We start from the raw sequence: 23365 nt of genomic DNA on the forward strand, positions 1-23365 counted from the left end.
AAAACGCACACTAATCTTTCTACCGAATTTGAAGTGATGCTTTCCGATGAGTTCCAATAAATGTAGAGTATAAGGCCTTTCAGGCCGTGCAATTATAGCAGTAATAGAACAAAACTACTATGAAGACAATTTTTACATATTGGAAAAAAGTAAATTTATTTTGTTCCAAAAACAATTGGAAACTCTGTTTAGAAGCCCTTAAATATTTCAGCGTTAGGAAATCCAGCCGGTATACCACGCCACGCGGCACATCCATCGTCAGCGGTATGCGATATGCATACCCAGCAGAATGAAATAATAAAAAGGCCACAGCCATGTGGCTCGCTCTCTTTTCTCACACTGGACGTCGGCTAGGGAATAAGTAGGTTAGGAATTTAATAAAACTCTTTTTTAAAAAGTATATAAACAGGAAGAGTTTCCTTACTGGCGCAGCCGGTAGGATACCCATCAGGAGGTTTTAGAAAAAAAGTGACAAAGTGACAGTGAAAGCTTAGTAGTGATCACCAGCAGCAGCACCAAATAATCATTCTGGAGCATCGCTTGGACATCGCCCCTAGCAGAACGACAACTATTGCCCGCCTCCTCGGGGCCTACATATCAGCATATCGAATGCTGGAAATAATCGTGTAAGTACACACATTTAATTATACTTAACTACCGAAACAATGCCAGACGAAAAGTGCAGTGAAATTGAGCAGCTCCGTAACACGGTTGAGGAGCTTAAAACAATGCTCGCCGGGGGGCAGAATGACGATCTTTATCGCCTGCCAGATCCCATCAAAAATTTGTCCGAGTTCACGGGCAACAAACGAGAATTAAACTCGTGGTTGGAAGAAGTTGACGAATTATACGATACCTTTAAAGTGAAGGGACGAAAGGGTGCTCCTGACACATTAAACATGTTCTATCTCAGAGCAATAAGAAACAAAATTAAAGGTGAGGCACGCACCATTCTATGTGCCAACGGGAATCCCAGTACTTTACAGGGGATTAAGAAAATTTTGGTCGAAAACTTCGGTGACCAAAGAGATTTTACTACTAACCTTTCACTTTTATTCCATATCCGTAAAGGTGACAAAAACAATTCGAGATTCTTTAACGAGGTTAAAGAAATCAATACTAAGTTAAAGGCTAATCTTCAAATGAACCCGCTTTCACCAAACGAAATTATCGAGATGATAACAGTCTCAAAATATTTGGACAATATAGGGGAGCCACTTGCGTCCATTATTAGAAATTCTAAACCTTCTACACTCGATGAAGCACACTTAGCAGTTATGCTTAATGCTAACGCCGAGACACGCGCAAAGGGGACGGTAAAACCAAAAGCATTCGGAAATCAAGCACACCAAAGTAAATTAAATTTTAATAAACCCCCACCGCAACAGCAACAACAACAACAACAACAACAACAACAACAAAAACAACAACAACAACAACATAAGAAACCATATCAGCAATACAGAGCGCGGGTTGAGCATAATAATAATGAATCAAATGGAGCGCAAAGCGCCATAGTGGACAATGACTCGGACGATGACAATGACGATGACGATGACGACGAATCAGATATCGCAGTGGAATCCAATGAACTAAATTTTCACGTGGTCAGATTGAAAAACTCTCGAACTTGAATTTTATACCATACATTCGTTTTACGACTTCGAAAGGTTATTTAAACTTTCTGGTCGACACAGGGGCCAATAAGTCGTATATAAATCCGGAACATGTCAAAACCGCTAGCAAGGTATCTAATCCTGCGGTTGTAACAAACAAAAATGGTAAATTTGTAATAGATAACGTTGTACATGTTAATTTGTTTGCAGAATCCTTCAGTGAAAAATTGCCATACCACGTGTTTAAATTTCATCCATTTTTCGATGGCCTTATAGGCTACGAAAATTTAGCGCGCATGAACGCAATCATTGATACAACACATCATTTTTTAAAAATTGGTAACAGAGAGTACTCTTTCACAAAGTACTATCCTTCAAACATAAATTTCCACGAGTGTCGTGAAAAACTTGGTGAGATTTGTACTACATCGAATGGCACATTTTTGATTGAGCATGAAACAGATATTGCTACCTTGGCTACCATGACTGTTGATAGATCACAGTAGCCATGCCAGAAGCAGGAGTGACATGCTTTTAGATTTGTGCTTATTCTAGTTTTACCTTCCAACTAATAAAGACATGAAATCCTCAAACTCTCATAATTTATTTGACTACTGAGAAGGTAACATTTTTGGCGACGAGGTTGAAGCCTGAAGATTCTTCCGAGATGACCACCGAATATGGAACTCAAGCCGGATCCGAAGCTGGAGCAAGTGGAGGAGAAATTCCGTTGTCCGTTGTGATGCAGCAAATGGCCGAGCAAAACAGCCGTTTGATGAAGTTACTGGAACAGTTCACCGGTAACCAAGCAACGTCAACACAGCAAAACGCTCCAGAAAAAATTCTCGAATCCCTTGCAACCAACCTTAAGGAGTTTCACTTCGATCCGGAAAACGGGTTGACTTTCGATCGCTGGTTTTCTAAGTACGAGGATCTATTCAGGCAGGATGGCAGAAGCTTGGACGATGCCGCGAAGGTTAGACTTTTGCTGCGGAGTCTCAGTGTTCCGGTGCACGAGAAATTCCTCAACTACCTGCTGCCGTCCCACCCACGCGATTTCACCTTCGACGAAGTTGTAGACGAGATGAAGCAGATTTTTGGTCAGCATAAATCTCTGTTCAGCAAGCGCTACGACTGCCTCAATATTGAGAAGAACGAAGCCGACGATTTCGTAACGTATGCTGGAATCGTCAACCGTCAATGTGAGGATTTTGAACTTCAGAAGCTCACCGTGGATCAGTTCAAGAGCCTGGTGTTCATCTGCGGTTTCAAGTCATCGAAAGACACCGACGTCAGGACCCGACTTCTGTCGAAGCTCGAGTCCGATCAAGCTGAAACCATCAACCTGGCAGGACTGGTCACCGAGTGCCAACGACTTTCGAATCTTAAACACGACACGGCGTTGGTCGAGAAGAAACCGACATCTTCAGCGGTCCAGGCAGTTCGGCAGTCAAAGAAGCAGCCGAACAACCAGATGAAGTCATCAGCAGACATCAAGACACCTCCATCACCATGTTGGCAATGCGGCGCAATGCACTTTGTGAAGGACTGCAAATTTTCGAAGCACACCTGCAAACAGTGCGGGAAAGTGGGCCACAAAGACGGCTACTGTGGTTGTTTTTCCAAGTCATCAACTACGGAGTCGAAAGCTGGTTCCAAGAAGAAGAAGCCTTTCAACACGAAGGTTATTCAAATCGTGAAGCAGGTCCGTAGCCGTAGAAGGTTCATCACCGTCAATTTCAACGGAAAATCGGCCGAGCTCCAATTGGATTGTGGTTCCGACATCACCGTTATCAGCACACACACGTGGAAAATGATTGGCTCACCGTCATCAACGGTGACTAGCGTAGAAGCATCAACGGCATCAAGGGAACCACTCGAATTGGTTGGCGAATTCACCTGCCCGGTTACTATCGGGAAAACTACGAAGGCATCGGTCTGCTACATCACATCAGTTGAAGATCTGAACGTCATCGGACTGGACTGGTTGGACGCGTTTGACTTATGGTCGAAGCCGCTTGCTGCCAACTGCAAACAGGTGAATCTTTCCAATTTTTCACTTTCCTCTGATCAGCACTTCCTTAAGCAATATCCTGAAGTTTTTCAAGATGGTTTGGGCTACTGCATGAAGACGAAAATTTCACTGTCTCTGAAGCCGGATGCCCAACCCGTTTTCCGACCAAAGCGACCGGTGCCTTTTCATGCCATCCAAAAGGTAGAAGAGGAGCTGGATCGACTCGAGCGGTTGGACATCATCTCGCCGGTCGATTTTTCGGACTGGGCAGCACCCATCGTCGTTGTCAAGAAACCGGGGGGAAAAGTGCGTGTATGTGCCGATTACTCGACTGGGCTCAATGCAGCACTGGAGACCAACAACCACCCTCTTCCTACCCCGGAGGAGATCTTCAGCAAGCTATCCGGCAGTCAAGTCTTCAGCATCATCGACCTGTCGGATGCCTACCTTCAGGTGGAGGTCGATGACGAATCCAAGAAGCTGTTGACGATTAACACCCACCGTGGGTTATTCCGTTTCAACCGATTGGCTCCAGGGGTCAAGTCAGCACCCGGTGCATTCCAGCAGCTAATGGCGAAAATGGTTTCGGGTCTACGTGGTGTGGAAGTTTTCCTCGACGATATTCTGGTGCACAGCAAGACTCTCGTGGATCATAACCGAATCATCCACATGCTTTTCAACCGTCTTCGTGACTATGGATTCCGTCTACGTGTGGAGAAGTGCCGATTCCACCAGGATCAAATCAAGTACCTTGGACATATCGTTTCTGCTAAAGGTATCCAACCCGATCCAGCCAAGATTGCAGCCATTTCGGAAATGCCCGCACCAACCGACGTTCCCACCTTGCGCTCGTTCTTAGGTGCAGTCAACTTTTACGGCAAATTCGTCCGCGAGATGCACCAACTACGCCATCCGTTAGACAACCTTCTGAAAAAGGACACGAAGTTCGATTGGAGTAAGGAGTGTCAGCACGCTTTCCAAAACATCAAAAAAGTGCTACAATCTGGTCTGTTGCTCACCCACTACAATCCAGAGCAAGAGATTATCGTGGCAGGAGATGCGTCAAAAACTGGCATTGGTGCAGTTATTCTTCATCGTTTTCCGAACGGCATCATCAAGGCTGTGTCACATGCATCGAGATCGCTGACTGTAGCAGAGCAGAACTATAGCCAAATCGAAAAAGAAGCGTTGGCATTGGTTTTTGCTTGCACGAAGTTCCATCGTTTGCTGTGGGGTCGCCGGTTCACGCTTCAAACGGACCATCAACCATTGCTGAGAATTTTCGGATCCAAAAAGGGCATTCCTGTACATACCGCAAATCGGCTCCAACGATGGGCCCTGACACTTTTGGGATACGATTTCAACATCGAATACGTATCAACTCAAGATTTCGGTTACGCTGACGTACTTTCCCGGCTTATCAGCAACCATCCGAAACGGAAGTGGAAGTAGTCGGGTAACGAGTTTGCAGTATTTCCGGCCACTTTGAGAAAGAATCCACCACAACTAAATAGTATTCTCCATCCACAGGTCCAGCGAAATCGATGTGGAGTCGTTACCCGACTACTTCCACAACGACCACATTTCTTCGAGAATGCTTCGCAAGATTTGGAATTCCTACAGTCATTGTGTCGGACAATGGAAGCCAGTTCACCAGTGCTGAATTCCGTGATTTCTGCGAAGAATTTGGGATCGTCCATTTCCGTACAGCTCCGTATCATCCACAATCAAACGGGCAAGCGGAGAGGTTTGTGGACACCTTGAAGAGATCGCTGAAGAAAATTGTCGACGGAGGAGAGAAGTCAACCCTTACTGCGCTTCAAACGTTCCTGTACGTCTACAGATCCACTCCATCAGCGGTTCTGAGTGGACAATCTCCAGCCGAGGTAATGCTTGGACGCAAGATGAGGACAACTTTGGACCTGTTACGACCGTCACCCAAACCAGAATTTCACCCGCAACATCAACCAGTCAAGCGAAGTTTCCTAGCTGGTGCTCGAGTTTATGCCAAAGTCTACTCTGCAAACGATAAGTGGAAGTGGATGCCCGGTGTTGTGCTCGAAGCTATTGGCAACGTCAACTACAACATATTATTGGACTGCCAAGTTGGTCGACGCAAAGTGCTACGTTCGCACATTGATCAACTCCGAACGGGAATGGAAGAAGTTGCTCCTGCACCAGCACCATTATCTATCTTGATTGACGACTTTGGACTTACTCCAGCTGAACCAACACCTCAGCTGGACAGAACCCAATCTTCGATCCAGAACGATCAACCAACACCTAATGAAGTCCTGAACTTGGATCAACCAACATCTGATGAGGAGCACGTTGAGTCAGCCGAGGTTCTTGATCTTCAAGATACGTTGTCGAGTGAAGGAGATGAAACTCTACTGTCAATGGATGTTCCCCAGCCGATTCTGACATCGACACCTTTGCAACGTCCCGTGCGATCAACCCGGCCACCAATCAAGTTTCAAGATTATCACTGCTACCAAATTAGAGGGGGAGATGCTACCTTGGCTACCATGACTGTTGATAGATCACAGTAGCCATGCCAGAAGCAGGAGTGACATGCTTTTAGATTTGTGCTTATTCTAGTTTTACCTTCCAACTAATAAAGACATGAAATCCTCAAACTCTCATAATTTATTTGACTACTGAGAAGGTAACAGATATCAACTCAAATGTCACTGTAAATCCTGGCTTATATGTAGCCGAGGATAACAGGGCAACAGTATTTCTGTCTGCAAATGGAAAGAAAAGAAATCACAACTTAAAACCATTCGATAATGATCCTTACTTGTTGGAAGACAAATGCAGTACAGGTAAACTAAAATTTCCTGCCGATCATTTAAACAAAGAAGAAATCCGCCTACTGGTTAAAACCCTGAAGCCATTCAAAGACATATTTTTCAATGAAAGCGAAAGGTTAACTTTCACTCATGAGGTAAAACATTCTATAAACACGACTAATGAAAAACCCATCCATCAGCGTACATACAAGTACCCATACCACCTTCGAGAAATTGTTTCTGAACAGATTCAGAAGATGTTAGACAACGGGATTATTCAAGAGTCCTCATCACAGTGGACATCTCCGATTTGGGTCGTACCCAAAAAAGACGACAATTCAGGCAAAAAGAAATATAGGATTGTGGTTGACTATCGCAAGCTAAACGAAGTCACACCCGCTGACCGATACCCTATACCGGAAATCAGCGAGATCCTTGACAGATTAGGAAAAGCTCAATATTTTTCCGTGTTAGACTTAGCAAGCGGCTTCCATCAAATTGAAGTGGAACCAGCTCACATTCCCAAGACTGCCTTTAATGTAGATCATGGCAAATACGAATTCATTCGCATGCCGTTCGGGTTGAAGAATGCGCCCGCTACTTTCCAAAGGTTGATGGACTCTGTATTGAGGAAACACCTGGGTATCAGATGTTTCGTCTATATGGACGACATCATTATCTTTTCCCCTTCCTTGGAGAATCATCTGCAAGATATCACTAAAGTTTTGCAAACTCTGAAAGAAGCCAATTTGAAGGTACAGTGCAATAAGTCGGAGTTTCTTCGCAAAGAGGTTGAATTTCTTGGGCACCTCGTTACTGTTCAAGGAGTTAAACCAAACCCAAAGAAAGTAGAGGCGATCAAAAATTGGCCAATCCCAAGGACATTGAAGGAGTTGAGATCGTTTTTGGGAACCGTGTCTTACTACCGCCGATTCATACCAAAATTTGCATCCATTGCAAAACCAATGACTTCGAAATTACGCGGAAAAAGTAAAACGTTTGATGTAACTCATGATTTCGAAACAGCCTTTAAACAGTTAAAGGATATAATGACTAAGGATTTGCTATTACACTATCCAAACTTTGACGAAGCTTTTATTGTGACTACGGATGCCTCTAACGTAGCAATTGGGGCAGTGTTATCGCAACTGGTTGATGGTAAAGAGAGACCTATTGCATGTCTCTCTCGAACTCTTTCAAAGGCTGAAGAGAATTACTCAGCCACTTCAAAGGAGCTTTTAGCGATATATTTTGCCGCGAAAACGTTTAGGCCGTATCTCTATGGTCGACGATTTACTATATACACGGACCATGAACCATTAACAAAAGAGCTAAAATTGACAGACGCCACTGGGAGAGTGACCCGACAACGGCTTTATCTGGAACAGTTCGACTTTCGAATCATTTACAAGAAAGGAAAGCAAAACGTAGTCGCGGATGGGCTTTCCAGGATTCCCCGCATGGAACTCAATCTTCAAACGTTGGAAAGCGAATGCTTTGAAAATCACGAAGTATATGGTCCAGAAATTATCAACAAATACAAGAACCAGCTTATATTAAAAATTACTAAGGATAAGTCTAAGAGCCCACATATAATATATAATACTTTTCCAGGTCAAGTAAGACACATTTTTCATAGAAATGGATATTCAGATGGAGACCTAACAAGGATTTTGAAGGATTATCTGGATCCAACAACGAATAACGGTATCTTTGCGCCACTCGACATTTCTTTGTCGTGTCGAAGGATAATTAATAACACATTTAGCAAGACCTTAAAAATTAACTTCTCCAATCTCAAACTTCCAGATTTGATGTCATCAGCGGACCAACAGGAATTCATCAAACGATGTCATAATTTTAACCACAGAGGATGGAAACTCACATACAGTGAGCTACAGAAATCTGTATACTTCCCAGGGATGTTATCTAAGGTCAAGGTATTTGTACAAAACTGTGAATCTTGCAAATTTGCCAAATATGAACGAAAACCGTTCAAAATCCCGATTGGTAGAAGAATTTATGAAAGACCGTTTGAAAATGTCTTCATAGACGTTTATGTCAAAGAGGGTGAAAAATTTTTAACCCTCGTTGACGCGTTCTCAAAGTTCGCGCAAATTTACAAGATTCAAAATGAAACTGCCGATGAGTTAATGGAGACTCTGACTGAATACTTTAAAAGTTTCGGCCTACCAAAAATGATCACTTGTGACCAAGCCACAAGTTTTAGAAATGCAAAATTTAACAAATTCTTACACAAACTTGGTATATCTCTTCATTTCGCGAGTTGCAGTAATGGCAACGGAATTGTGGAACGTTTCCACAACACATTGCTCGAAATGTCTATGGCGAATAGAGACAAAATAGAAAATCTTTCACTTTATCAGGGCCTAGTCTTGGTAACGACCCTGTATAACGAGACAAAGCATACGACGACAAAACTCACACCTAAAACTCACATTGTTAATAACTTTTGAAAAACTGAAAACGCCAAATATTAGACGATTCAGACGATGGGAAACCCTAGGAAAAGCCTGGAAATATATATCAGGCAGCCCGGATGCCGAAGATTTGAAAATCATTAATACCACTACCAACTACCACATACCACTACCAGATAGTTTAAGTAAGTTGTATCTGTTGGTTTGAATGTAATCTGTTGATACTTACCTTGTGCAAATAAATAAATAAATAAATAAATTAATACCACTACCAATACACTAATTGAACAAAATAATAAGCAAACAGCAATTAACAAGCAATTTGAAGAAAGAATCAATAACTTAACAAAAACTATCTCTTTGCTAGTTACCGACTATTACAAGTCATATAATGAAACAATGGATGGATTTGAATCAGTTAATCTTTTATTTAATTTAGATGAGCTCATCAAGAATTTAGAGATAGTAGAGGAGGCTATAACTTTAGCTAGGTTTAATATACCAAGCAGCCGCCTCATCAGCCCAGAAGAAATCTTCGCAGCACAACAGTTTCTCACCAGCAACAATTTCGAACTAGATTCCTTCGGCACTATTCTGGATATCGCCAGCGCTTATGTTCTTCGAACCTCACATTCAATTATCTACACCTTAAAAGTTCCAAGAATTAAGGATGTCATTTATGAGCTACACTACATCGAACCAGTCATAACCAATGGTACACGTGTTCATCTATCTTCAAACTACTATCTAAAAGGACCCAAATCTTACCATATGCAAAATTTATGTCCTAAAACCAGAGGACTTTACATTTGCCAAGAGTCGCAGTTAGAAGTAGCAGGAGCATGCATTCAACAACTAATGAGTGGAAGTTCTGCCCAATGTATGGTTGAGAAAACGTATGGTCAAAATTTTGTAAAGAAAATCAACGACGCCAATATCGTTGTAAATGATGCAAACATGACTATGTCTTCAAGCTGTTTTAAACACACGAAAGACTTGCAGGGATCTTTCTTAATTCAGTTCTCCGGATGTACTATCCACCTAAATGGAGAGGAGTATACAAATCTCGACGCTGAAGGACCTGCAACGTCTTTTATTCCAACCACCGGGTTAAAGGTAAACGCCACTGAAATCATCAATCGTATGCCTCTAGACTACTTACAGAAACTTCATCTAAATCATCGAGAACACCTGCACAAGCTCAACTTGACGACGACAAACATACACGGAAGTTTGCGCACCTTCAAGTGGATATCCTTTGGTTCATTCTCCGTTACAACTCTAATCATCCTTGGAATCATTTTCACCTTGGTCATCAAAAACATACCATGCAATAGAACCAAAATCGTTATCAAGGGAGACACGCCAACGGGTAGTATGGAGGACATTGTAGATGAATATATTCAGAAGAAACCGAGGGTTAAGTTCATACCGCAGCAAGATAATTGAGGAAAGCCGAGGACGACTTTCGACTAAGAGGGGAGCCGTTAGGAAATCCAGCCGGTATACCACGCCACGCGGCACATCCATCGTCAGCGGTATGCGATATGCATACCCAGCAGAATGAAATAATAAAAAGGCCACAGCCATGTGGCTCGCTCTCTTTTCTCACACTGGACGTCGGCTAGGGAATAAGTAGGTTAGGAATTTAATAAAACTCTTTTTTAAAAAGTATATAAACAGGAAGAGTTTCCTTACTCAGACAATATTTTCCATCGCATTGCACGTTCATTTCCGCATTAAAATAAAAAAAACCATGGTCAATTTAATAATGAATGAAACAAATCTAAGTAACATTTTACATAATGCAGCAACACAACTCCTTCAGGCACGAACGTTTCCAAATGACTTCGCCGTCTCAACGTGGTACAGCGCGGGCTCGATTAAATACAGCTTCTGATTTCTTTTCACTGTACATAATCAAATCTTGTATATAATCGAGTAAAAAAATTTTTTTTGCTCGTTTTTTTGCATGTATTATTTGTTTTTTTTTTTAATATAAAAGAAGAATTTGATTTTTGATCCATCCCCTTAAAGTCAGAAAACACCTTTCTCACATGAAAAAAAATAATTTATCCAGATTCTCTCAGGAGGTGATAGACGGTCATTTTCGATGAAAAAAATACTTCTACGCATATGTTCGAATTTCAACAATGGCAGAGTTATATAACTTTTGTTTCGGATTCTGTTTCCTCAAAATGGCTCTACATTATAAAGTACGCTACAGAAGACGATTCTGTTGCTTTCATTTGAAAGATGAGAAAATTTAGTACAGGATATACAGCCGTTCTACGCATAGTTGTCCCATGTTCCAAAATCAGCAACTGAGAAAAACGCAATCAAAGTTTTCTAACACATTTGTCTAGCAGAAGCTTCAAGCATTTCAGTTTAGCAATGCATCGGGTTTTTTATAAGCACTAAGCTATTGTTTAATGAAATGTGAAGAGATTCCCTCAATTGAAGCAATCTAGGTGGATTAGGGGCTTAAAATGCATGGTGGGACAGTTATGCGTAGAATATCAACATGGGACAGTTGAACTTGATTTTATTTTTTTTTTAATACTGGGAACAAATAATAAGTTTTTTGTGTTTTTCCAAAAGATTATGCAAAAAAATATTTTTTTTATGGAGCAAAAGTGAAAATTGTCAAAAAGTAACATTTGAGAACTATGCGTAAAACGACAGTGTCAAAGCATAAAAAAGTAAACATAATTGGCACCGTGGTTTAGTATATAGTAATGTAGTATCCCTAGTATCAGTACTGGAACTTTTTCCTACATCTTGTTCTCCTATTGAACGACGATAAAGTTGACGTTAAGGAGATTGTATTGAAATACTTCGAATCCGGTCATACGTTCATGGCGGCTGACAGTTTTCATGCTGCTGTTGAAACTGCCGAGTAGTAGATTTCGAAGATTTCAAAAAGGCTGTTGGAGGGGCCAAGAAGCGCGTCGATGTGATGGACATGCAGAGCATACATTTTTTTTAAACCGAATTTGCCGTTACTCAATACACTCTCAATAAATTAAATCCGCGGCCATAGATTGAGAATATTAGACGGGTCAGAATTGCAAAAGGTCGGTATGATATCGGCTATTCTGATGTTGTTGACAGCAAGCAACTGAATTATTGTGTTTTGCTATCTAAGAAACAGCAAAAGATGCTTGCAGCTGGTCACTTTTCCTTAGATGGCAGCATGAAGTGGCAAAAAGCTCCGAGAGGAATTCAAAAGCAACGGAAGAAATTGTTATTGGCAGCAATACTTCCAGTTGTTCCAGAAGCCAAGAAGGTTTTTTTTCGAGAACATGCCAACAAATTAATGCTTATATACTTCTTCATTTACAAAGCGTTTTATTTACCATTTGATAGAGCTTGAAATGATAGATCTCCTAAAAATAAAAATATTAAAAAAACTATACCAAAATATTTCAATGTTTATTATGCTGCCTTCACATTCAATTTACACATTACACTTCCATTAGATTATACCAATGGGGGCTAAACCACGTAATAAACCACGTAAGTTCATTTTCAGTCAATTCAGTCCTTATCTTCTTCTCTCTTGATGCATCCATTTCTGGATTTTGTTAATAATCGTACACTTTGACCAAATCTCCTCTTTTCCTGAAAGTGTACGTGGTTTATGGATGACCCTTTTCTTTCAAAAGCACTCCTAGCAGTTTATATTATTATATGAATAATGCACATATCATTCCTGTACTTGAATCGATTCCTTTATTATTGATCTACAAAAAATACATAGTGGGACAGTTATGCCTAGAATATCAACATGGGACAATTGAACTTGATGTTGTTTTTTTAAATACTGGGAACAAACAATAAGGTTTTTTGTGTTTTTCCGAAACATTATGCATAAAAACATCGTTTTATGAAGAAAAGTGAAAATTGTCAAAAAGTAACATGGGACAACTATGCGTAGAACGGCAGTATAGTAGTGGGATATCTAAATTAGTGGGTTTTAATAACATTTTGGAAGTGAAAAACTTAAAAGTTAATAATTTTTAATGTGTTATTATTAATTTCATCCTAAAAAATTATATTAAACTAGATTGTTTCTATCAATTAAATTGAAGCTTTCTAACCGCTCTATAATTTGTTCTTTGACACCCAACTTCTATCTTTCTTAATTTGGCTGCAATATCGTTATAAACAATTCCTGGTGAAAATTCAAGCAAAATCATCAAAAATCACGATTTTTACCCCACTGTACTCATAATAGTCACCTCAATTACACCTTAACGTTGAAAGGTTACATTTCTTCTTGAAATAAGTTATATTCGAAGTATATAAAAAAAAATCCGAACTGTATATAATCGAGTCCAAAATGTAAATGTGTATAATCGAATGACATATAATCGAGTCTGCATACAATCGAGTCCAACCTTTATTACTTGCATCACTTTTATTAGTAAACAGTTGAGATTTCTTACACCAAATAACATGCCTTGAATGTATTTTGAGTGGCAAGCTCTAGAATTCGCGTGATCATGCAGCGTTCGGTACAACGAATCAATTTGCGAACTATGGCCGGCTTGTGTATTGTTCTCGCAAGGGCAAGAATAAAACTTCAATCAACCAACTTCAATTGCTTTCACGCAACCACATAAACCATGGACCCTTTCAATCATCAAATCATCAAAAATTTCTACTAAAGCAGCTATACTCAACCTGTAACCTGCAAAATCCAAGCTATCATTGAAGCTGCAGAGTTTCAAAGTAATGTACTTTATTTCAGAAAATATCTGAGTGTTTTTTGGAGCGTTGGATTTGTAATTTAATTAATAAATACTGAAAAACTACTTGGATATTCAGTAAGATCAGTGTTTAAGTGCCGCTCTAGACAGCGAGCAATTAACAGTACTTGTTAATTTAGAGAGTGAATTTGGAAATTTGGTCAAATCGGCGTTTTATTGCTTCGCGAAACGTTTGCGTCCCTTACCTAATGAAAGCATCCATTCACCAGCTCTTGTCAGTACTACCAGTGCTGTCAGTGCGTATTTAGGCGTAAGAGTATTCTTTCTGTTCTTTCATTGTCCCGTTAGACCGGACAGCGGAGACAGTTGATATGATCATTGTTGTGTTATTAATAGAACAACAGCCCGATCTTTCTTGCAGAGCAAAGCAGTTGTATGGATGAATCGATCTTATTTCGACCGTGGATCGATCTCCATCGCTGTTGATTGTTACGTGGGCGTAGTTATTCTGTGACAACCCAAAGATGGTCAATTGAGGGCCCTGAGTTTTGAACTCACGATCGATCGCTTACTAAGCGAACGCGCAATCAATGGCGCTACAAAGACCCCCACAAAACCAGTTGTATCTCAGGATTGTTTGAAGGTACAAAACTGTTTTAATATCGAAATGCAGAGAAGCACCTTGTTTGTGACAAGAACCTTGACCTCTCCACAACTGATTACTTGCGAAATCTATCAGCGAAAACGAACTTTATTTTGCTGGGGATATCTCCTCTGTCTTATAGAATTTCGGGCCTGGGAGCTGTCAAAAATCCATCTTAGCGTACGTTTCGTCATCCATCCGCATGTACACTTCGTACTCCGTAAAAACCTTGTTGTACATCCTTCGAGCGCGTCGTTTGTGGAAATGTTTTAGCACATCATACACGGTCTATTTAGCCACACTAAGTGATTTCGCAATTTTAGTATCTGACCACGTCGAATTTTTAATGTGGATGTCCAAAATCATTTTTTTCCCTCGGCTTCCATCTTGCACAATTTTTTCTGAACAAATGGATCAACGCGATTTTTTTACGGTCGAAAGATACATGTTTTCCAAACAATTCGCGGTCAAAATATTTCAGATACGCCTACTACGACCGCTGTTGTAAAATAAACGGATACTAACTGAATCAAACCTTAGATTACAAATTATGAAAACATTATATTTCCCTATTTCTAGTGAACGGCATTCCATAAATATTTTAGAAAAGGTTTGAAAAGCGTCATTGATTGCAGTAAGTCAAACGTAATTGCCAGTCATTTCGAGCAACCGATCATGGTTTTTGAAATTTATAGTTTGAAGTTTAAAAAAATTATAGGAGGTTGTGTCCAAGACACGACCGCATTGTTGACGTAGAACTACGCTGTAGTTTAATTCAAGTCGCTTGTTTATAACTGCGAATATTATTTTATAATGCTACGAAGCAGTTATCATTCTTAGTGGAGAATGTTTTGCTACTGGCAAGCGAAACCAAATCACACACAAAATTCCAGAACGACATTTACTTTCTTGGTGACTAAATAAACGAAACGAACTCTTTATGTTAATCTCAACAACCTCGAAAAGAGTAGCATTTCTTCATTATGATCAAGATTTCATTATAACTTATTGAATAACTTGGTATTCCCCAACTATTTTTGGTGCACAATCTTAACACCTGCTTCAACATAGCGTCAGTTCAATGCATTGATGCAATGTCAAAGGCACCAACGAAGCCTTTATGATAACGGAAAACAAAAAATGTCAACTGCTTGGAAAGGGGCTGAATATTTGCCTCAGCAGAGATTTATTACTAATACCCTAGCGCAAATATTTCCCTCCCGCTATCTCCCCTCCATGTCGCCAGGTTCGGATCGACATGTTCACCCGCAACCAGGGGTTAGACATCAATTGAATATAGGCTACCCAAAATCAAAATCAATATGGCGTCATTCGTTTATCAACATATCATTTACGAGGATTGAAATCGAAAAATGCGCTGCTTTATTCTAACTGCATGAGCGATTTTCATATTTCAGTTTCACATGGAGGTGTTCACATTTAACATGGAGTTTAAAGTTAGCCACTATTCGACTATATAACCGGACCGAGTTTTTTTTTAAATTTTTTTTTATCCCATTTATTTATTTAGCATTAGCATTTTAGCTGTAACAGAGCCGAATTTTTAATCGTGTACATGTCATGGTGTCATGGTTATCATATTTATAATTAGCACATTACACAGTTGCCATTCGCCAGTATTTCTTCTATACCAATACATATAGTACATTCACACAGTAGCCATTTAGGCGTAAGAGTATTCTGTCTGTTCTTCCATTATCCAGTTGGACCACCGGACAGCGGAGACAGTTGATTGATCATTGTTGAGTTATTTATAGAACAGCAGCCCGATGTGTCTTGCAGAGCAGAGCAGTTGTATGGATGAATCTATCTAATTTCGACCGTGGATCGATCCCCATCGCTGATGATTGTTGCGTGGACGTAGCTATTCTGTAACAACACAAAGATGGTCAATGAGGGCCCTGAGTTTTGAACTCACGATCGATCGCTTACTAAGCGAACGCGCAACCAATGTGGCTAACACGTCGCGAAACCATTCCACTAGTCCAGTTTTCCGGAATTTTTTGAAAGCGGATGATTTTTCAAGGTAGACCTTTGAACACTCCTTGTCCCACCAAAGTGATGGAGGACGACGTCGTAAAGTGGTAGCAGGAACACGTTTCTTTTGAGCTTGAAGTGCGCTTTCGTAAATCAAACTCGATATAAAATTATACTCATCGAGTGGAGGAAGTTCATGCATTGAAACAAGTGCTTCAGATATTATTTCTGCAAATTTTCTCCAGTCAATATTTTTCGTGAGGTCATACGCAATATCGACTGACTCACGAGAACCTGATTCATTGGCGATCGATAAAATTATTGGCAGGTGGTCACTACCGTGGGGATCTTGGATTACCTTCCACGTGCAATCCAGGGATAACGAAGAAGAGCAAAGTGATATGTCTAGCATGCTTGCCCGTGCAGGAGGGTTGGCTATTCTGGTTGCTTCCCCAGTATTCAAAACTGTCAATTTGAAGTTGTCACACAGATCATAAATCAAAGTGGCACGGTTGTCATCGTAGAGTGAACCCCATGCTGTTCCATGGGAGTTGAGGTCACCTAAGATTAGCCGCGGCTCCGGCAGTGCCTCGATGATATCAAAAAACTGATGGCGGCCAACCATAGTTCTTGGAGGAATATATATCGAGGCAATGCAGAGGTCTTTGCCATTGATTTGTGTCTGCCAAGCGACAACTTCAATGCCTGTCATCGATGGGAGAGTGACTCTATAGAAGGAGTGGCATTTTTTGATCCCCAATAGTACGCCACCAAACGAGTCATTTCGATCGAGGCGAATAATGTTGAAATCGTGGAAATTCAGTTCGTCGGCTGAAGAAAGCCATGTTTCACAGAGGGAAAATACATCACAGTTAGAACTATGAATTAAAAATTTAAATTGATCTAGTTTAGGGATGATGCTTCTGCAATTCCACTGTATTACAATGGTCAAATCCTTGACCTCTTGCACTGAATCAGGCATCGAGGGAAATGAACGCTGCTAAAAAACCACATTTTTCTTTCAAAAATGTTCTCACAATCGGAAGCAAACATAATACTATGCTTTTAAGAGGGTCATTTATATTTAAAGCATTTAAAATATTGTCCACCAGGTCAGAAAGCGCAAGCAAGCCAGATTGTGGCTGTTGCCTCGACCGCGAAAAAGGAACAGACGTGTTGGGCTCTGCTCCGGGAAGTGCTGAGGACCCCTGGTGCGTAGAAGAACCGCTTAAACCAGGAGGTACTTGCTTCGGTCTATTCTCAGCACGTTCGATACGAGGTTTCATTCCAACTTGGGAAGTTTCGGTCTTCTTTCTGGGGAGTGATGGAAAAGAAGTAATTTTTCTTTTCCTAATGGCACCCTGTGATGTACCGGAACTTCCTGCATTGGGAGCGTCTGCAACAGGCTCGTCGTTCTGCAGAATGGAGTAGGGATTGTCCTGAGTCGTTGAGGCGGAACTCTTAAGCATTTCTGCATAAGTCCGCTTGGAACGTTCCTTTAAGGAACGCTTGATTTTTTCCCCTCGTTGTATGTACACCGGGCATTGAGAAAGATCATGGGGGGCCCCGTCGCAATGAAGACACTTGCGCTCTTTTGCGCAAGAAGTCCCATCATGACTCTCTCCACAATCTGCGCAACGTTGTTTATTGCAACAATAGGCGGCCGTGTGACCGAGTTGCATACATTTGTTGCATTTCATTACCCGGGGTACAAACAACCGAACAGGTAAACGAAGAGCACCTATTGCAACGTAGTTTGGAAGAGCGGAACCCTCAAATGTCACTCGAAAAGAGTTTGTCCGATTGAGAACTCGTTTGTCATTTTTAAGTGACACAGACTTCAGTCGATCGCATTCAAGAATCTTCACACTTTTAAGTGAGGAATTCTTGAAGCGACCGACACCATCGAGTATCTCTTTTCGAGTCAAACCCTTTTCGTTTATTACACCGTCTATTTCAACGTTGCAACAGGGTACGTATACGCGATACTCAATCGCAAAGAGATCACAGCGCGTTATTGCATTCGCTTGGGTCCTGCAAGAGACGACAACTCGTAATTTGTCTGGCCCCATCCGAGTAATTTCAGTAACTTTGGAAAATTTCTGCGTTAGTTCTTTTGAGATGCGAATGACATTAAGAGGTTTTGATTTTCGTCTAAAGTATACAATGAATGGACCTTTGAATCCCTCCGGGTATTCCTTTAGACGAAAATCATGTTTTTCATCAATTTCCTCATCTTCAGAACTTTCTACTTCATACACAGAATTTTCCTCCTCAACGTCTGCTTCATCCTCCTGCTCTTCAGGAGGTGGGTCAGCATCATCAGAAACATTCAATGACGTGGATGGGGGATCCTCCCCACCCTCAGCCATAATAATGAATTAGTCACCTGTTCGATGTGAACAGTGTAGAATAATAATAAAAAATAGAAAAAAATAAATGAGTAAATAAATTATATTTGTATTCAAGGTATATATAAATTATATTTATTCCAATTTTTTATTGTATAAAATTCAAAAATGAAAAAAAATTTCAACAAAAGTTCAACGGTAATGTAAGAAAGATGTACACCCCTAATGCCAACGCTTGCCGATTTGGTAAATACAATGTTGGACAATGGTGTAAATCGTACACAGGAGGTTGAAGGAATGATATATGCAACAATAGAAAAATAAACTTCTACTTGCCGCTGCTGTGTAGCGTGTGATGAATGTGTGTTGATCTGAACTGGATCCTCAGCGTCTCGATCGTGCACCACTTTTAATTGAGCTCGCTTCACTCGCAAGCACTGATGAAAAAAAGCACAATATAGATCTGCGTGAAAAAAAACACCGTTATCGGATCGATTCTCAAACTTGTCCGATCAGCTCGCGAGTTCTCGAACGAATGAACTTTTAATATTGCCGGTCTAGATCAGCTTAGCTGTCATCCTTTGTGGAGTGAGTTTTGCTACCGTCATGCGAAACCAAATCACAGACAAAATTCCAGAACATTTATTTTCTTGGTGAGCTGACGATAGCCTAGCTTGATGGTTCCCCATACAATTGTGTAGTTCAGAACCTCAATGCAATGGCGTCAGTTTGATGCAATGATTGCAATGCTAGAGACATCAGCGAGTCAGTAATTTGGTCGCGTTCACAGCTCAATTCGAAACTAAAACATGTGAGACTTTAAACTTCTTGGTAAATTTATCAATATATTGAAATACCATTTCATTCAAAAACCATGATTGACCATGTTTATATTAAAATAATGTTTAATGTAACTTTCAAAATTATGACATCATAATTTTTTGTATTATAAATGTCTGTTCATTTTGATAACAAGAAAAAAATATTCGATGGATTAATCGAATACTGAAAGACAATTATTCGAATGAATCGAATATTTGAAAATGGCCCCACGATTAATCGATAATCGAATAAACGAAAAATTTTGACATCTCTAGCCTCAGCGAGATCCACTGTTTATACTCTAAACAAATATTCCCCTTCATTCTTTTTCTTTTCCTTCGTTTACGGAAACTTTAAATCTTAAGACGCGTCCACATTACGCCGAGCGGCCTTGGCCGCCCGGTAAAACCGACTCAATGTGGACGTACAGCCCGGGCTTGCTGACGTGCCGAAAGCCGACTCGAAACAAACCGAACCCAACCCGAAACAAGTGGGTCCGGTTCGAGAAAGTCGAACCAAAACAAAACGAAGTAAATTAGCGTTGACGACACTGTGCTTCGTGTGTTCGTGACTGCTTCGTACATCCGATGGGGCTTCGGCTTCGTGCACCCTATGTGGCGTTCACATTACATAACGAACCGAATATTCCGCCTGGTACAGGCCGATCGGCATCATTCGGCATAATGTGGACGCGTCTTTACGATTTCCCTTTCGGTTCGGTTCGGATTTTGATTATAGAGACTTTAAACTTTTTCAGTTCATTTGAGAAAGGCCCTTGGAAAACTCTATTCTACTCCTGAACTACACCTCCACCATCATTGCCTAGAGGAAGGCACTCGATCCCTCGTCGTTCAGCTCGTCCAGCAACGATGTTGTCAAGTCGGCGTTCACACAAAGAATGATTTCCCTTTCGTTGTTCGTCGATAAGTTGTGTTTTTAATGTTTTAATGTTTTTATGACTATGATTAAAACATATTTGGTATAACTTTTTTGCGCGTGATATCTGTCGCATGTATCACCGAAATAATTAGTTTGTCGCTTTTCGCCTTTTATCTTTTTTTTCAACATACAAAACAATACTCTTTACATCTATACAGTGCCTCAATACATGGAGTTTTTCATTAATCCTTTCCCCGAGCACGGATGATAACTTGTGTTTATACTGAGTACCGTTATCTATTATTCATAGTAACACCGTTTTGGTTCGTGAATAAGTTAAGTTCACAAGACATAAAACTTCGTTTAGAAAAAGTGTGAACTGATACATTGTTGCATAAATTATAATATTAGTATACTTCTTTGCTGAGGTGGCTGAGAGCAGACAAATGACTGCAAAGAGTTAATACAGATTTCGGTACAGATTTTCTGAGAAAAAACACAGATAAAAAGATTTTTTGAGACCAAAAACACAGATTTTATTATGGCAACCCTGGTGATGAAAACCAATTGAGGAGGCGGATGGTCATCCTTGACGTGGCAAATAATTCGTCTTTGAATGTCCTGTCTTTGAATTACCAAATGTATGTATTCTGCAATATTTTCAACGTTTCGGCACAAGAAATTTTGTTTGCAACACAAAATTTTACACAATATCTTTTATTTTTCCTAAATTACGTATTCCCGGTATATATTTGAATGCGAACATTCGATTTCTATGGCAAATTACTCGACATCAAATGTTTCACCTTAGAAACGATGGATCGCATTCACATACCAAAAGTGCAAGCATGAGAAAATAACGTTTGTTGACGTAGGACTACGTCTTTCATTTCTATACCGGGGTGTAAAATCAAAGTTTCGAAAACGAAAGCGTTACGCCGGAGACCGAGATTTTGAGCGTTAATAGCTCCTAAACAACTGAACGAAATGGTATGATAAACACTTCATTCGAAAGATAAAATGTCTACGCGTTATATACTTGTTACTTTTTGATCCAAAAACTTGTTTCAATAGTCTTAAAATTGCTTTCAAAACAGGCTATTGAAATCACCAATCGGTATATAAGCGAGCGGCGCTCGGAAATCCACTCAGTTCTAATTGAACAGCGATTGGAGCATGTTGTCGCTGTTGCGGTGAAGCTCTTTATTTATCATGAAAGCGCGGATGAACGGTGTCACCAAGAGCCTGTTTGTGCACCCTAGGCCAGAAGGGAATCTATCAGGAGGAGAGTGATGCCACAAACGGTTCCCTGGGAAGACATCGCTACACACACATACACGCGCGGCTATTAACAGGTGGTTATCGAGTTGGTATTAACCACTGGTGGGCTTCCAGTATCGAGGAAAATGTGGAAATAACTAATCGTTACTGAAAATAATCTGCCAGTTCCTCTGGGAATTTTCAAAATATATTCATGTGAAAGAGTTTAATTGAATGTTTTCTATCCATGTAACACTGTGACCAAATATGTTTCAATCAAGTGCTATTAACAGGTGGTTATCGAGTTGGCATTAACCACTGGTGAGCTTCCAGTATCGAGGAAAATGTGGAAATATCTAATCGTTACTGAAAATAATCTGCCAGTTCCTTTGGGAATTTTCAAAATATATTCATGTTAAAGAGTTTATTTGAATGTTTTCTTTCCATGTAACACTGTGATCAAATACATTTGGTTTTGTGGTTTTTCAATCAATCGCAATTAACAGGATAGCTTAGAAGATTATTCTTCCCCATCAGTAGGATATTTCCGTATCCAATATTGGATGCATAAAACCTTGTGCCTCCAACGTAACGCTCTCGTTTTCGAAGTTCTCCAAATATTGATTCATTCAGAATGAATTCAGATTCAACTTCATACAAATGATCTCTAAATCAACGATAGTCCTACGTCACCCTTGCGGTTATACCATAGATATAACCCACTTCCTGTTTTCCTTTTAAAAAAACATGAAAAGAAACACTCTTCATTCACAGTTTTTTTCATCGATAACTTACATTTTTCCAATTTCAATATCTGGAGATTTGAATCTGAAATATGGTCAAAAAACAGTTCCCCTTCAGAAGTAAACCGTTTTTGTAAAAATTGACGCTCAGCAAGTGGGTGTTTCATCAATGCACAAAACTGGTAGTAGGAAGGAGACAACTCTGGTGAGTGAGCCGCATGTGCAAGAACTTTCCACCCAATTAACGCAATCGCATTTTCATGCAACAAAATCACTTTGTGTTGCCTTTGATCGCTTTTCTTCCAAAGCTTGATTCAAATTGTTGTTATTGAACACGTTTTACGATTTTCTGGAGTTTCCCCGTAGCCTTTAAACATATGGAGATGGTTTCTTGAACCAAATTCAATTGATCTGCGAGCAGTTGTTGCGTCTGATTTTAAAAATGCTTGTTAGTTCACTGTCTTCGATCTTTTTCTGAAATTTTCCACACTCTTCGTTTCTTACGTCAAAATCACCATTTTTGATTTAATTGAACCATTCGAAGCACTGCGATTTTCCAAGAGCATGTTCACTGTAAGCTTAGACAAGTATTCGATGCGATTCAACAGATTAAATGCGGTCAAATCGTACTTTTCAAGCACAAAAGTTAGTAAAAGTATCAAATTCTTACAACGTATCCATTTTTACAATACACTATACAAAATATCGAGTGTATATGGATCCATTTGAAGATAAAAAAAATTCTTTGTTGTTCTTCAATGAATTCATATTTTGAGGTTGCGACCTTATTCAAATTGCATTTGTTTGGTTTTAGAGCACTCATAATAATTCCAAGTATTGATAAGACTTATCCATTCTGTAAATAGATGACCAATGCAATGTTTTTGTTACCATGTATTACACATTTAATGTTCCAAATGATAATCATAATAACATAAAAATAATCATTTTTAAATTTATCATGGAAAATTCGAAAAATTCCAAAAACATAGAAAACTTCTCAGCTTATGCGTCGCTGTGATATGGTCGTTTATCTTATCTGCATATCGATGTATTTACCTTATCATCAATATACGTTTTATCAAATC

General features: G+C 40.0%; 2 protein-coding genes across 2 annotated transcripts; both read left to right on the forward strand.

Annotated features, from left to right (window-relative positions):
• The first annotated feature begins 2949 nt into the window (after positions 1 to 2949).
• LOC129765986 (uncharacterized protein K02A2.6-like) lies at positions 2950 to 5082 on the forward strand. The gene has a single exon (XM_055766448.1). It carries the CDS (start codon positions 3091 to 3093, stop codon positions 5080 to 5082), a length of 1992 nt encoding a protein of 663 aa, XP_055622423.1. The 5' UTR covers positions 2950 to 3090.
• A 92-nt stretch (positions 5083 to 5174) lies between these two features.
• On the forward strand, positions 5175 to 6182 carry LOC129765987 (uncharacterized protein K02A2.6-like). Its single transcript, XM_055766449.1, has one exon. The coding sequence runs from the start codon at positions 5175 to 5177 to the stop codon at positions 6180 to 6182; it is 1008 nt and encodes a 335-aa protein (XP_055622424.1).
• Positions 6183 to 23365: the final 17183 nt, after the last annotated feature.

The sequence above is a fragment of the Toxorhynchites rutilus genome, chromosome 2, assembly GCF_029784135.1.
Source record: "Toxorhynchites rutilus septentrionalis strain SRP chromosome 2, ASM2978413v1, whole genome shotgun sequence".
In the NCBI taxonomy this organism is placed as follows: Eukaryota; Metazoa; Arthropoda; class Insecta; order Diptera; family Culicidae; genus Toxorhynchites; species Toxorhynchites rutilus.